The 12,068-nt window shown below is 41.2% G+C and overlaps 1 protein-coding gene across 10 annotated transcripts in view; it reads left to right on the plus strand.

The window, feature by feature from the left end:
- Positions 1–12,068, plus strand: part of LOC147031767 (CLIP-associating protein 2-like) — a 222,723-nt gene that overhangs the window by 33,104 nt on the left and 177,551 nt on the right. For all 10 annotated transcript variants that reach the window (XM_085867107.1, XM_085867049.1, XM_085867058.1 and 7 more), the window contains exons 8-9: positions 345–404; positions 6,863–6,940. In XM_085867107.1, the coding sequence (XP_085723233.1) occupies positions 345–404; positions 6,863–6,940 (138 nt within the window). The remainder of the gene's footprint in view (positions 1–344; positions 405–6,862; positions 6,941–12,068) is intronic.

The following is a 12,068-nucleotide window of genomic DNA, read 5'->3' on the forward strand; positions in this document are numbered from 1 at the left end:
CAAAGCAAATGGCTTAGAACAGCCAAATAGCACAACTGTCCTAGCTGTTTTGAGACACGCTCAACACGCACTAATTGTTATATTAGTCCGTTTGTCTCTTCTCATTTACAGTTGTGCTTTTCTTCCAGCTTTATTGTGCTGAAAACATTGCATGACACATCACTTGTTAAACAAGGTAAATACAGTGAGGCTCAGATATTTTAACAATGTGACCAGGCTTGAGAATCAAGACATTTCTAAGAGAAATATGTTTGGTGTTTGGTGCATTTTCTCCCTCTCATTCCCCCATCCCTTTCCTTCCTCTTTCCAATTCAATTATGCTCCCTTTTCCTTCCTGTACAAAGTCGCTCCTTTGCGTGCTTGGAGCAGCTGCTGCAAGAGTGGCCGACTGCACCTTTGGAGAGGTAAGATCGTTTTCAGAACATGAAAGACATGAGCCTTTGCTGAACTAGGAATTGCAACGATGAAGCAGAGTAAATATTATGTAGGTGTAGAAAAAGGCAGTTTGACCTATTTAGGTTGTGCCATGTCTCCACCCTGATATACAACACAATGACATGATCTGCAATACAATGAAAACGCAAATAGTAACTTCAGCAGAGCCAAGACCACATAACTGCCGAACAGCATTGTTTCATCGTGTTTTTTAGTGGGAAGGACGTAGGGGGGAGGATGGTTGGCAGAAGCACAAAAAGAAAAGGGGAGGAAATAGGCTGAGTAAAGGGCAGTTGCAAATGTTAGGAAGGCATACACTTGGCCCAGTACATGTAATCATGACGTATAACATTTACGAGGCAGAGTCAAAAACATTCCACAACAATGAAGGTTGTTGATTAATTATTGTCTGTACTATGCCAGCACAACTTTTCTCTCGCCCTCTATCTCTATCTCTATCTCTCCCTCCCCCAAGAGCAAGGCTCATGAAAGGGTAAATTAAAATTAAAAGTGGGATAGCGGGGCAGCAATTGGGTACAACCAGCAAGGGAATCAACCAACATGAAAGGAAGGAAGAAAGAGAGTTGGGAAGTTAACACTAAATCCAGCAAGTAGAAGGTTTTGGTTAATGGTTTGAAGGGTTAATGGGGGTAATAGAAATCATTTGTCAGGGTGAGGGTTGACATGAGGTGGTGGTGTAATACTTTCTTGAAAACTTTGAGGGAAGAGGGTAAAAGAACAGCCTCTGCAAGGTGGTTCAATCGACGGAAGAAGCAAGGAATTAAGAAGTTGAGGTGTGTAGTCAGCATGGATTTTGGAAGTTTCACCAGGAGAGGGTTATTAGAAGAATGCATGCATTGTGGAGCTGCTGGGGAGGGTGAGAGAGCAGAGGGAGCAATATTACAGAAGAGGCCACAGAAAACAGAGACCACCACCAACCTGCCTGTGAAAGCAACGCATCATGTGTTTCGGTGTAGTTTCAAGCCAGAATTGCATGTTTTTCCAAGTTTTTCGTTTGCCATTTGAATAGAAGTCATACTTTTGTCTCAAAAACTTTGTGAAAAGGAAAAATGTTTTGACTCTCCCTTTTTCTTGGGATTTTGTTTATCATGTTGGAAGTGACAGTGGATTACTTTAGCCATTCAAGTATCACACATAATTGATATATACAGTATGTGTGTGTGTATGTGTATATATATATATATATATATATATATATATATATATATATATATATATATATATATATATATATATATATATATATATATATATATATATATATATATATATATATATATATATATATATATATACACACACACCAAAATAAAAGGGTTAACAAGTTTTGAGAATAAATTAGAATATTGTTAAAAATTGTGTTGATTTGTATGTCATCACATTGTCATTCCAAAGTGAAGCCTGGTGGTGGCTTGGGATCCTAGGGTCATGAGTTCAACCCCCGTTGGCCACTGAATTTAAATACACCAGGACGTTGACTCAGCCTGTCATCCTTCCGAGGTCGGTAAAATGAGCACCAGTGTACTGGTAAGGGGGACACTGCATCAGCGGTATAGCTGCGTCCCCACCAATGATGCAACCAGCAGCCACAAGCTGCACTCGATAGAGAGATTCCAAAGTGAATATTGCAAGTATTTTCTGAGAAGATTGGAGAAAATACAATGAGTGAGTTCCCTTAGCCCAACAGTGGTAGACTAACATTGGTAGTCCACCGAACAGTGGTAGACTGAAGCAAATATGACCTGTCAGAGAGAGATACATAGTTGAGATCAGACTGCATCACTGTAGTGGGTGCCAGGAAGTAAGTGCCACACCAGCTATTGCTGCATGCATCCTGACCAACAAGAAATGTCTGCCACACATTAACCTCTCAGTGGTACACAAAACAGTTCTGGGGGCAGCGAGGAACAATTTACATTTGAAAAACGCTCTTCTGGCTAAACAGTTGTGTAGGCTCCTCGTATTAGCCATGAGGTTAGCAGAGCTATATCCCCCTACATCTCCATAGCATTGCACCGCAGCCAATATCGCGAGGAGAATTTAATTCTCAATTTTATAGACTAGTCCATCCTGGAGAGGGAATATCCATGGACAGGTGTTTTGGGTTTTTTGGCCTACATCAATGTGGAGCAGTAGCTCCTCCCTGGAGTGAACTGGTTGAACCAGTGAACTGGTCTGATCTTGACTTAACCCCAGTCCTACTAACAGGGGTCTTTTTGGACCCCAGGCATACATTGTGATGTGTTATTTCTATAGTAGTTTGTTTACCGATATGTGCCAGTAATAAATATATATGATGTTTTAAGATCCAAACCTTGCTGCACTGTTACAAGCAAATCCTTTTCGGTACAAAAAGGCCCCAGTTGTTTTTGTTCAGTTTTTATACGCCCAATATATATATATATATATATATATATATATATATATATATATATATATATATATATATATATATATATATATATATATAGGCGTATTATGTGATACCGGACGTCCGTCCATCTGTCTGTCTGTCCGTCCGTTCCTGTCCGCACTCTAACTCCCAAAGTTTTCAACTTTCACATTTCATATTTGGTACATAGGTACAGACTGTGGAGACGGTGTGTCGCGACATACGTTCGTCATCTAAAGTGGTTGCTGTTTTCCATGAAGTAGCACAATTCTGTATATACCTTCTTGTTCTTCATAAATTGACGTGTTTGAATATATAATTGTGTGCGTGCATGCATGCGCGCGGGCATGTGTGTGTGTCACAGACTTTTTCAGGCGTATATTGTGCTCACTTGCGCTCTTGTTTCCATATATCATTACTTCATGTGGTATTTGTATCCTGAAAGTCCTCCAATTTTTTTTATGCTTATGTTCGTTTACTTTATCACTAAAACATCATCCAATCAAAATAATTATGTTTCCTCATTGATATGAAACTTTAGCATATTGAATGAAATTTAGTGCTTCTGAGTTGGAGTCATAAAAGTCCCCATTTGGTGGGTTAATCTTACATTTTATATTTCTTTTTCTTTTTCTTATGTTTGTTGACTTGATCAATAAAACACAATGTTTAGTCATTGGTGTGAAACTTTGGCAGATTTAATGAAATTGAGTGGGTTTTGAGTTGGGGTGCGAAAAGACCCCAGTTGGGAAAGATTAGGTGGTAAAATATGTTGGTAGGACTAGGGTTCACGTCTTGTAGGGTTCGTCTCTCAAGCATGCACTTCATGCAATACCAATAGTAGTGAACATACAATTAACAAGACCCAATCATGTCTCTCACCTGTAATTGGAGAGAAGAACCGATCCGCTCTCACCTAATCAATTAACCCCTATGCGCTTCCAGCCAAAGTAAGCTGCATAAATCAACCAAGCAATCTTGTCTATGAAAACCCCTAAATTTCAGTTTTAACATTTCAGACAGTAGATAGGGCCAACTGCACATTTTGAACTGGAAGGCATGCCAACTCTGGTGTTTTGACACACTTCCATTATGAGCGACTAATTTGTTTTCTAATACGTATAATCCTGTATATTTACATGGCACATGAATACAAAAAGTATAGTCATAGTCGTGTGTACCTACCAGAGTTGGCAGTGAATCCAACTTGAACTAGAAGGGCACTCGGTAGAGCGCATACCTTGGCCAGGCTGCACAGTCTACATTTTGTATCCCACTGATAGGCCGGATTCGCATCTTCAGGAAAATCGAATGAATTTGTCCTTGTCACACACCCAACCTGTCCACTAAGTTTTGTCCAAATCTGTCCGTAACCTTTTGAGATATTCTGCTCAGACAAACTTACAAACGGTGATGAAAACATAACCTCCATCCTCCTTTGCTGGTGGAGGTACCAACAGAATTAAATATTAAAAATTAAATATAATCATTTAATCAGCAGATATACTGCATATGAGACCACAGCACTAAGACCTGTCTACATTTGCCAGATCATGTGATGGATCGTTTCACTTGTTCCGTGACAGTTTTGGCAAAAGCCTGCCTCTTTTATCACCGTTGTGAGAACTTCATTTTGAAATGATAAAATGGCTGATGCTAACAGAAAAGTCGACAATGATGAAGGAATTTATTTTTAGATGCTGCATAGGACATATTTTAACCATTTCTCAAAACGCTACAGATACTTTACTCTCACATCGATGTGCAATCTTATTCGCTCATTCGACCTCTTCAAACTGTATGTGGAAGTTTCGCTTAGAATCTCTGAGTATTGATGTGTCAATCCAAGCTTTCTGCTTTATTTTATTCATCTTGTTCTTCTCCTCCCTCCCCCCTTTTTTCCCCCACAATCCATATTTCTATATACATACATTATTAAGGGCAAAAAACGATTGAAGATTCTTGACATAAAATTGCAAGGGTTTAAATATTAAGTGATGCGTTTGTATACCAAGTACAAAGACCTCCACTTACTCTTGTACACACCCTGTATGCTTGCATTCAACCCCCCCCCCCCAAAAAAACCTCCTTTCCACACCCCATGCATACATAATAAATATATGATTTCAGTCATTATTTTTTATTTGTGGATAGTGGGGGTTCACTAAGTATGTTAAAATAGTGTTGCCTGGCTGAAGCTTAATTTTTATATAGTGACAACATATATGTTGATAGCCAACTCAGCACTGACATTTGATTTGGCCTCTCTCTACATTCCATACTCGTCAATAAAGCATGGAATGTAGAGAGACACCAGCCGATTTCGCCACTCTACATTCCATGCTCGTCAACACTCATAGAAACTCATCATGTGCATAAGCCTGTTTGTGGAATGTGTTCATTGAACATGCCTGTGAGGAAAAAGGGTCTATTTTAGGAATTGGTGTTTTGACTTTTGTGTGTAATCATCAATGTGAATATGACACAATAAAGTATATTTGCTCTGTGTCCCATGTCCTAGTGATCTGGGAGTGACAATTGCTGCATGCATGAAATGCGTCATCCATGCATCATCAACATGGTGGAAAACTTATCATTTATTAAAAATAGAGCACTTTGAATTGCTTCTTTCACATGACAGAAAAAGAGAAAAAGTAGTCAAAGGAAAGTGTTCTCCCAGCACTCTTTCGCTCTTGTTTTTATTTTATTTTATGAAGATGTCAATTAATAGGAAAGCGACTTGTATGTAATTGAGGAAATAGAGTAAACACTCAGAGTAATAGTAGTGGAGGAACATGCAAATCTGAAAGCTGGTAATGCATTTGGTTGGTAAGCCAGGGTGTAACGCTACCCTCTGGGGATTAATCGCTGACTGTCTCCAAGCCATAAATCCAGCCAAAAATGGACTATAAATGCAGAACTTGTACTCAATTTCATTGCATTTTAGACTTTTAAGCCACGCGACTAAGTACTGGTGAAGTGTCCAGTTACTTGTAGGCAGTTTTGAAATGTACTTGGTTGCTGAACAAGCACTTTCAATCAAAGCCACTTGCGTATTTGTAGTGAAGTTTGTGTGAAATAACTCGTACATGACCGGGTCAACAACCCTGAGAAGGGTAACGCATCTCTAACTTTAATAGCTGCCTCTTTCTGAATCTCAAATATCTCTATACAAAGGACTCTTGCACAGATTTATTGAAGTGTGGGAACCAATTGGTGTAATAGGAGAATTTTGTTTGTTCGATACAAAACATGCAGTCGTACAAACAATAATTGCACTGTCTTTGCACCATTGCCTCTGGGCTGGTAGAATAATTTAGAGGTATGCTGCCTTTGATCTATTTTGCCTGGGTTTTGAATCTCGACCGAGCTCGAAACCTCCGCACTCGTGTTTTTCATGCAGGGCACCTTATCGATGTGTATCCCATCCCTCAGATGACTAGGCATCCTGTCTGCGGTCTTCCAGCATTAGTCTGTGGACGTTAATGATCCTGCCATGTCATTTATGAAGAGTAGATGAGTTATTGTTGGCATCCTGAATAATTTCCAAATTCCTGCTCAAATCGCCTTCAGTTGAATGCCAGCCAGGCCTGGACAGCTGTTTTCTGAAAGACTCGGGCCAAAAACTTTCCACGCTTGACCCCACAAGAAGGGCGAAATAATTGAGGTCATTAAAAGGTGTGTGTGTGTGTGTGTGTGTGTGTGTGTGTGTGTGTGTGTGTGTGTGTGTGTGTGTGTGTGTGTGTGTGTGTGTGTGTGTGTGTGTGTGTGTGTGTGTGTGTGTGTGCACGCGCGCGCATGTTGTGCTTTTTATTGTGGTGTTTGTTGGATTATTGTGAGCATCTTTCCTAAAAGTACTAGAACAGCCCTAATCATGAAATTTTTACTCTTAATTCTGGGAATTTAAAGGAGATGAGCAACCACTTTTATTTGAGTTGGTGTATTGATATGGTTTATTTTCACAAAACTTTGATTTCCTTTCTTGTTTCTGCCCATCAACATCCATCTTGACAGACATGGAAGCACTCTGTCAGGAGCTGTGAAGAGGGGAATTTCAGATGCTGATTCAGAAGCCAGAATGGTGTCAAGAAAGTAAGACTTTTACTTTGCCAGGAGTCCATTTGATAGCAGTTTTGTACCATTATGTGAATGTGCTCATTTTTCAGCTCCACTTGAACAAAACCGTAAGGAGAATAAATAAACTCGTCTTTTTGTTGTTGTTTCCTTCGGGGCCACCGGCCAAAAAGCCGGTGGACTTTGGTTCCCCCTTTGAAGGAAGCCAAAGTTGAAATTTACCTGCGATCCTCTACCTGAGAGAGGAACTCTTGGGGATCTGCCAAGGGAGTCAGCTGACTGCCGCCTGTCTTTAAAGGGGTGAAGTTTGATCACTGAACTTACTGCTTGCCTGATTATACTGCCTGGGAGAGCCCCCTCGCTCGATCACTTGATTGTTCTGAACGTAGGGAGTGATAACCCAGAGGCGGCCCCCACTCCGACCATGCATGCTCAGCAGATAGCTTGTGCGGGCTGCATGGTGGAGTCTGTTTGAGCCCTTCTTGCCCATGGGGGGGTGGCGACTGCATCAGTTGGGGTTTTCCCCTTGGTGGGGTTCGGGCGTGTCCCACAGCCCACTTACTAAGGATTTCATAGCCTTGTGAGGAGTGGGACCTCGAGGCACAAATATATTTATTGCATCTTTGTATGTTACTCAAAAACGATTGCTGGAAAATCAGTTTCTTATCTCGCTATGAACGTATAAATTTGAAGTTGCCTCTTTGACAGGTAATCTCACTTGATTAAAAAGTAGCATTGGAAACCAGGTAGATGTCTTCGAAAATAATAATATGAGCTGATAACGTGGTTCATATATTCAAATTTTGTGGTTTAAGGATAGCTGCTGAACAGGGCAGTTACGTGTGGGCCTCCCCCTCCCCCTCCCCACACCTTTTCACAAGAGATGGCAGTGAATCTAATTTGAACTGGAACGGCATTAGAAACCATAGTTAAAAGTAGGATTGGAACAGCCCGATATCCAAACAACTCCACTTCCTTGGCTAATCCTTGGCTCAGCGCCAGTCAATTCGTGGATTTTCTGTCCCCCCTTTTTTTGTCTTCAAATGGTTCTGGGTTTCCACTCTCAGGAGAGCCAGGAAACAATAGCCAGTCAACCTCAAGGTTGAACTTTCAAAACTATCTCCTTTCTAGAAGACCTGGTGGAAACCAGGTTTTCAACTCTGTTTGGTGTAGATTCTTCAAATTACACCACAGCCAGCTGTGCTCGTCAGATAGCTAAATGCCTCAATTCTGTGTTTGCTTCCAAATCTCCCATGCCCAAACCCTTGCTCAGTGTACGTACCCTACCCAATTGCTCCTTGATTTGAGAAGGTGAAATTTCTGACAGCCCTCAACTTCAATTTTGTTGCAAGTCCAGACAGCATCAGTGCATGTATCTTAAAAAAAAACAACTGTTCTGCAGCTCTTGCAGATCCTCTTTCTGCTCTGTTCACAATATAATTTTCTCCAGGTCATCTTCTGTCTAGTTGGAGAACAGCCAACAAAAAACAAGCACAAAAACCATCTTGCCAAAAGGTGACCACATGTGACTTCTTTAAAGTCACACTGAGGTGAACAGAGCTGCTATCCACCAGGAGCGACTCCTTGAGGAATATCTGCCAACGAGAGATTCTGATGAGAATAGTTCTACAGAGTAACCATGAAAAATATGCGTTTGCTTCATAACGTCACCAAATGACATCATAATGTCTCAAGCTTGACATATCTAGAAAGCACTCATCGAGGTGTTCAATTTGAGGTACTACACGATATGGATCCTAAAACTTGAAAATTTGACCTTGGGGTCAAATATGTTTGACCTTTGGCGCTAACCATGAAGGTCAAGGCCAATCGCCACCAAAAACTAATCAGCTGAGCGCCAGACCATATACTACATTCCCATAAAGTTTGGAGATGATTTGATTAAAATTACTCAAAAAATAAGGGTTTCATCGACCTCCATGATTTACTGCAAAGTGACCTTGACCTTTGACCTTGACCTTGACCTTTATGTGTGCTGAAGGGTATTGTAATAATACTACGATATGTGTACCCACAAGAGTTTCCGATGAGAATTGTGCTCCACAGAGTGATATAAAGGTGAAAAATCCAATGATTACAGACAAACAAACAAAAAAAACTTACCAAGTAACAGATCTTGCAAAAATTTCGTTTTGGCAAGATAATAAATCTGGCTTAAATACAGGTCCTTCTAACTACAAGCCTATTCGCTTGCTTCCAATTATAAGTGAATTAATGGCATCTATCATCACAGTTGACATGGAATCCTTCCTTTTCTCTAATGGTCAAATTGCAGACAATCAATGCCTCAACACTGGTGAGTCTGGTACTTTAATCGGGCAGATTGACAGGCACTGCAAGCAGCCATCTCTCTTCAAGACTAGTCTCCCATATCTACTGCCCCTGATGTTAACTCCACCTGGGAATTCTTCCACAGAAACCTCTCTCTCTCTCTCTCTCATGCATAGATGCATCCTGCTCATGGTACACTGAATCCTGTGGTGAGGCAGTTGCTCTGAAACAACTTGCCTTCTCTTCCTGGAAGGCAAATCTGACCAAAGGAAATCTCAGTACATTCCAAAAAGTCCGCAACAAATGTGTGTCCACGCTCAGGAGAGCCATAAAACATCTGTCCAACCTCAAGAATGGACTTTCAAACTTCTCTTCCTCCTCTAAAACCTGGTGGCATCTTGCTTATGTGTGTCTTTGTAGTATGCTTTCCTTCCATCCCTCCCCTCTCTTCAAATGGCACCACAGCCCACTCCGCTCGTGAGAAGGCTGAATGCCTCAATTCTGTGTTTGCTTCCAAATTTGTGTCCCCAACCCCTTACTCTCAGTAACGTAACATTCGGACCATTGAGCGCTTCGTTATATAAGCCGCATCCCCTAAATTAAAAAAAAAATCTGGAATTTAAACACACACAAGCCGCACTGGTTTATAAGCCGCAAATGTTGCACAAAAAAAACCAAGCGCAAAAACGTTCGAAAATTAGCCACAAAAAGTGAGAAACTCGACAGCCACAGAAACTAGTCTGACATGCGCAAAGCACAAATTCAATCACAAATTCAGTGACAAAGCAACACAAAAATAAAAATACAGCTACACCAAAGATAGACAATAATACACACAATCAAAGAATACCGGTAGTCGCATTTATTCGTCGTCGTCATTATTTCCACTGAAGCCACTGAAAGCTTCGTCTTCAGTGTTGGAGTTGAACAACAGAAGCACAGCTTCTTCTGCTATGGCTGCATCGCTGACCCCGGCCTCTTTTTCACTGTCGGATGAATCCGAGTCTTACTGGTTGGAGCTGGTGGCTTCTCTGTCGTCTGCTACATACAAGAGTTCAGATTTGCAAAAGCTGTTGACGATCGTAGATTGTTTTACTTTTCCCCACGCTGTCAAAATCCATTGGCAGACCTCAGCGAAGCTTGCTCGTCGCATACGTCCAGTTTTGGTGAAAGATTTTTCGCTACTGGTCATCCATGTTTCCCGTTCGACACGCAGTGCTACTTTGAAAGCACGATTAACACTGATATCAAGAGGTTGAAGATATTTGGTCGTACTGCTGGGATGGAGTTAGTCGATCTGATTGCTTCTTTTACGGTATCAGTAATGTGGGCCTTCATGCTGTCCAAAAACCAACATGGCCTTGTTTCGGTGGAAGAGCCCTCCCAGTCGCTTGCCGTAGCACTCAGTGAGCCACGTCTTCATTAGCGTTTCATTCATCCACCCTTTCTTGTTCACTTTAATAACGATTCCTTTTGGAAACTTCTCCTTTGGCAACGTAACTCATTTAAATATGACCATTGGTGGAAGTTTTTCTCCAGATGCCATGCAGTTCACCAGGTCACGCAAGTAAAATTGGTTTTCTCGTAACCAGTTGTTTTTAAACAGATGGACGATTCACTTTTTTTGTTTACAGTCCGATTGAGAGGTAGGTCAAAGGTCAGAGGGACCTCATCCATATTAATTATGTCCTGGGGAGCAATGAAGTTCTCTGCTATTTTCTCCTGAGTTCCGAAAGTTTGCGATTTTTTTTTTTTTCTTCAAAGTCAGGAGGGAGTTGTTGACAGAGAGTCATTCGTGCTCTGACAGAAAGACCTTTGCGTTTCATAAATCTAAAACACCATGACTGCCCGCCCTGAAATTCTTCTATTTTCTTTTCTGCAGCGATCAATCTTGCTTTGAGTCTAATCTGAACAGTAGAAACACCCCGACCATCCACTCTCTGTGTGTTAACCCAGTCTGCAAGTTCGTCTTTCAATTCGGGCCATCGGCATTTCCTACCTCTGAAAGCCTTTGTTGACTTTTTGCAGCGAGAAAGTTCGCCCCTCTGCTTTCTCCAACGTCTGATCATGGAATCATTCACTCCAAGTTCATAGGCAGCAGCTCGGTTTCCCTTTTCAATAGCCAGTTCGATCGCCTTCAATTTGAAAGCCGCATCATAAGCATTGCGTCGTGTTTTCGGCATGATGGAAGTTGTCTGCGCAAGGGCGATTAACTGAATGTTTCGTGTGTGTAAATTTGGAGGAAAAAACTGTAAACAGTTATCACTAGCACACTTTTACAGTGAGTTTTGAATTCACGTAGAGTCAAAACCAGTTTTGAAACCTAATATGAATCTAAACATAGACTGGAGACTGACGACAACAACTTGATTTGGCCTGAACGCGTCATTGGGAAAACCCGCAACATCGGAAAAATCCATAAACAAGCTGCATCGTTATTTTAGCCACAGAGGTCAAAGTTGAGGGAAACAGTTGCGGCTAATACTCCCAATTTTACGGTACTCATCCTTCCCTGTCATACCCAACTGCTCCTGGACTCTGTATATTTTACACGTGAGAAGGTGGAGAAGGTTCTTTCAACCCTCAAATCTGCTACTGGACCAGACGGCATCAGCTCACATGTCCTAAAATATGCTCTGATGCTCTTGTTCATCCTCTCTCTGCCCTTTTCACTCTATCATTTGCTTTAGGTCATATTCCATCTGCTTGGAAATCGACAAACATCACTGCAATACTGCATAAAAAAAGGAGCAAAACCTGATCCCATTACCCATAGACATATTGGCTTGCTTCCAAACATCAGCAAGGTCATGGGATCCATCATTGCAGTTGATATGAAATCCTTACTTTTCTC

Source organism: Eptatretus burgeri, chromosome 2 (genome assembly GCF_056783735.1).
Source record: "Eptatretus burgeri isolate ZD-2024b chromosome 2, Ebu_testis_v1, whole genome shotgun sequence".
NCBI lineage: Eukaryota > Metazoa > Chordata > Myxini > Myxiniformes > Myxinidae > Eptatretus > Eptatretus burgeri.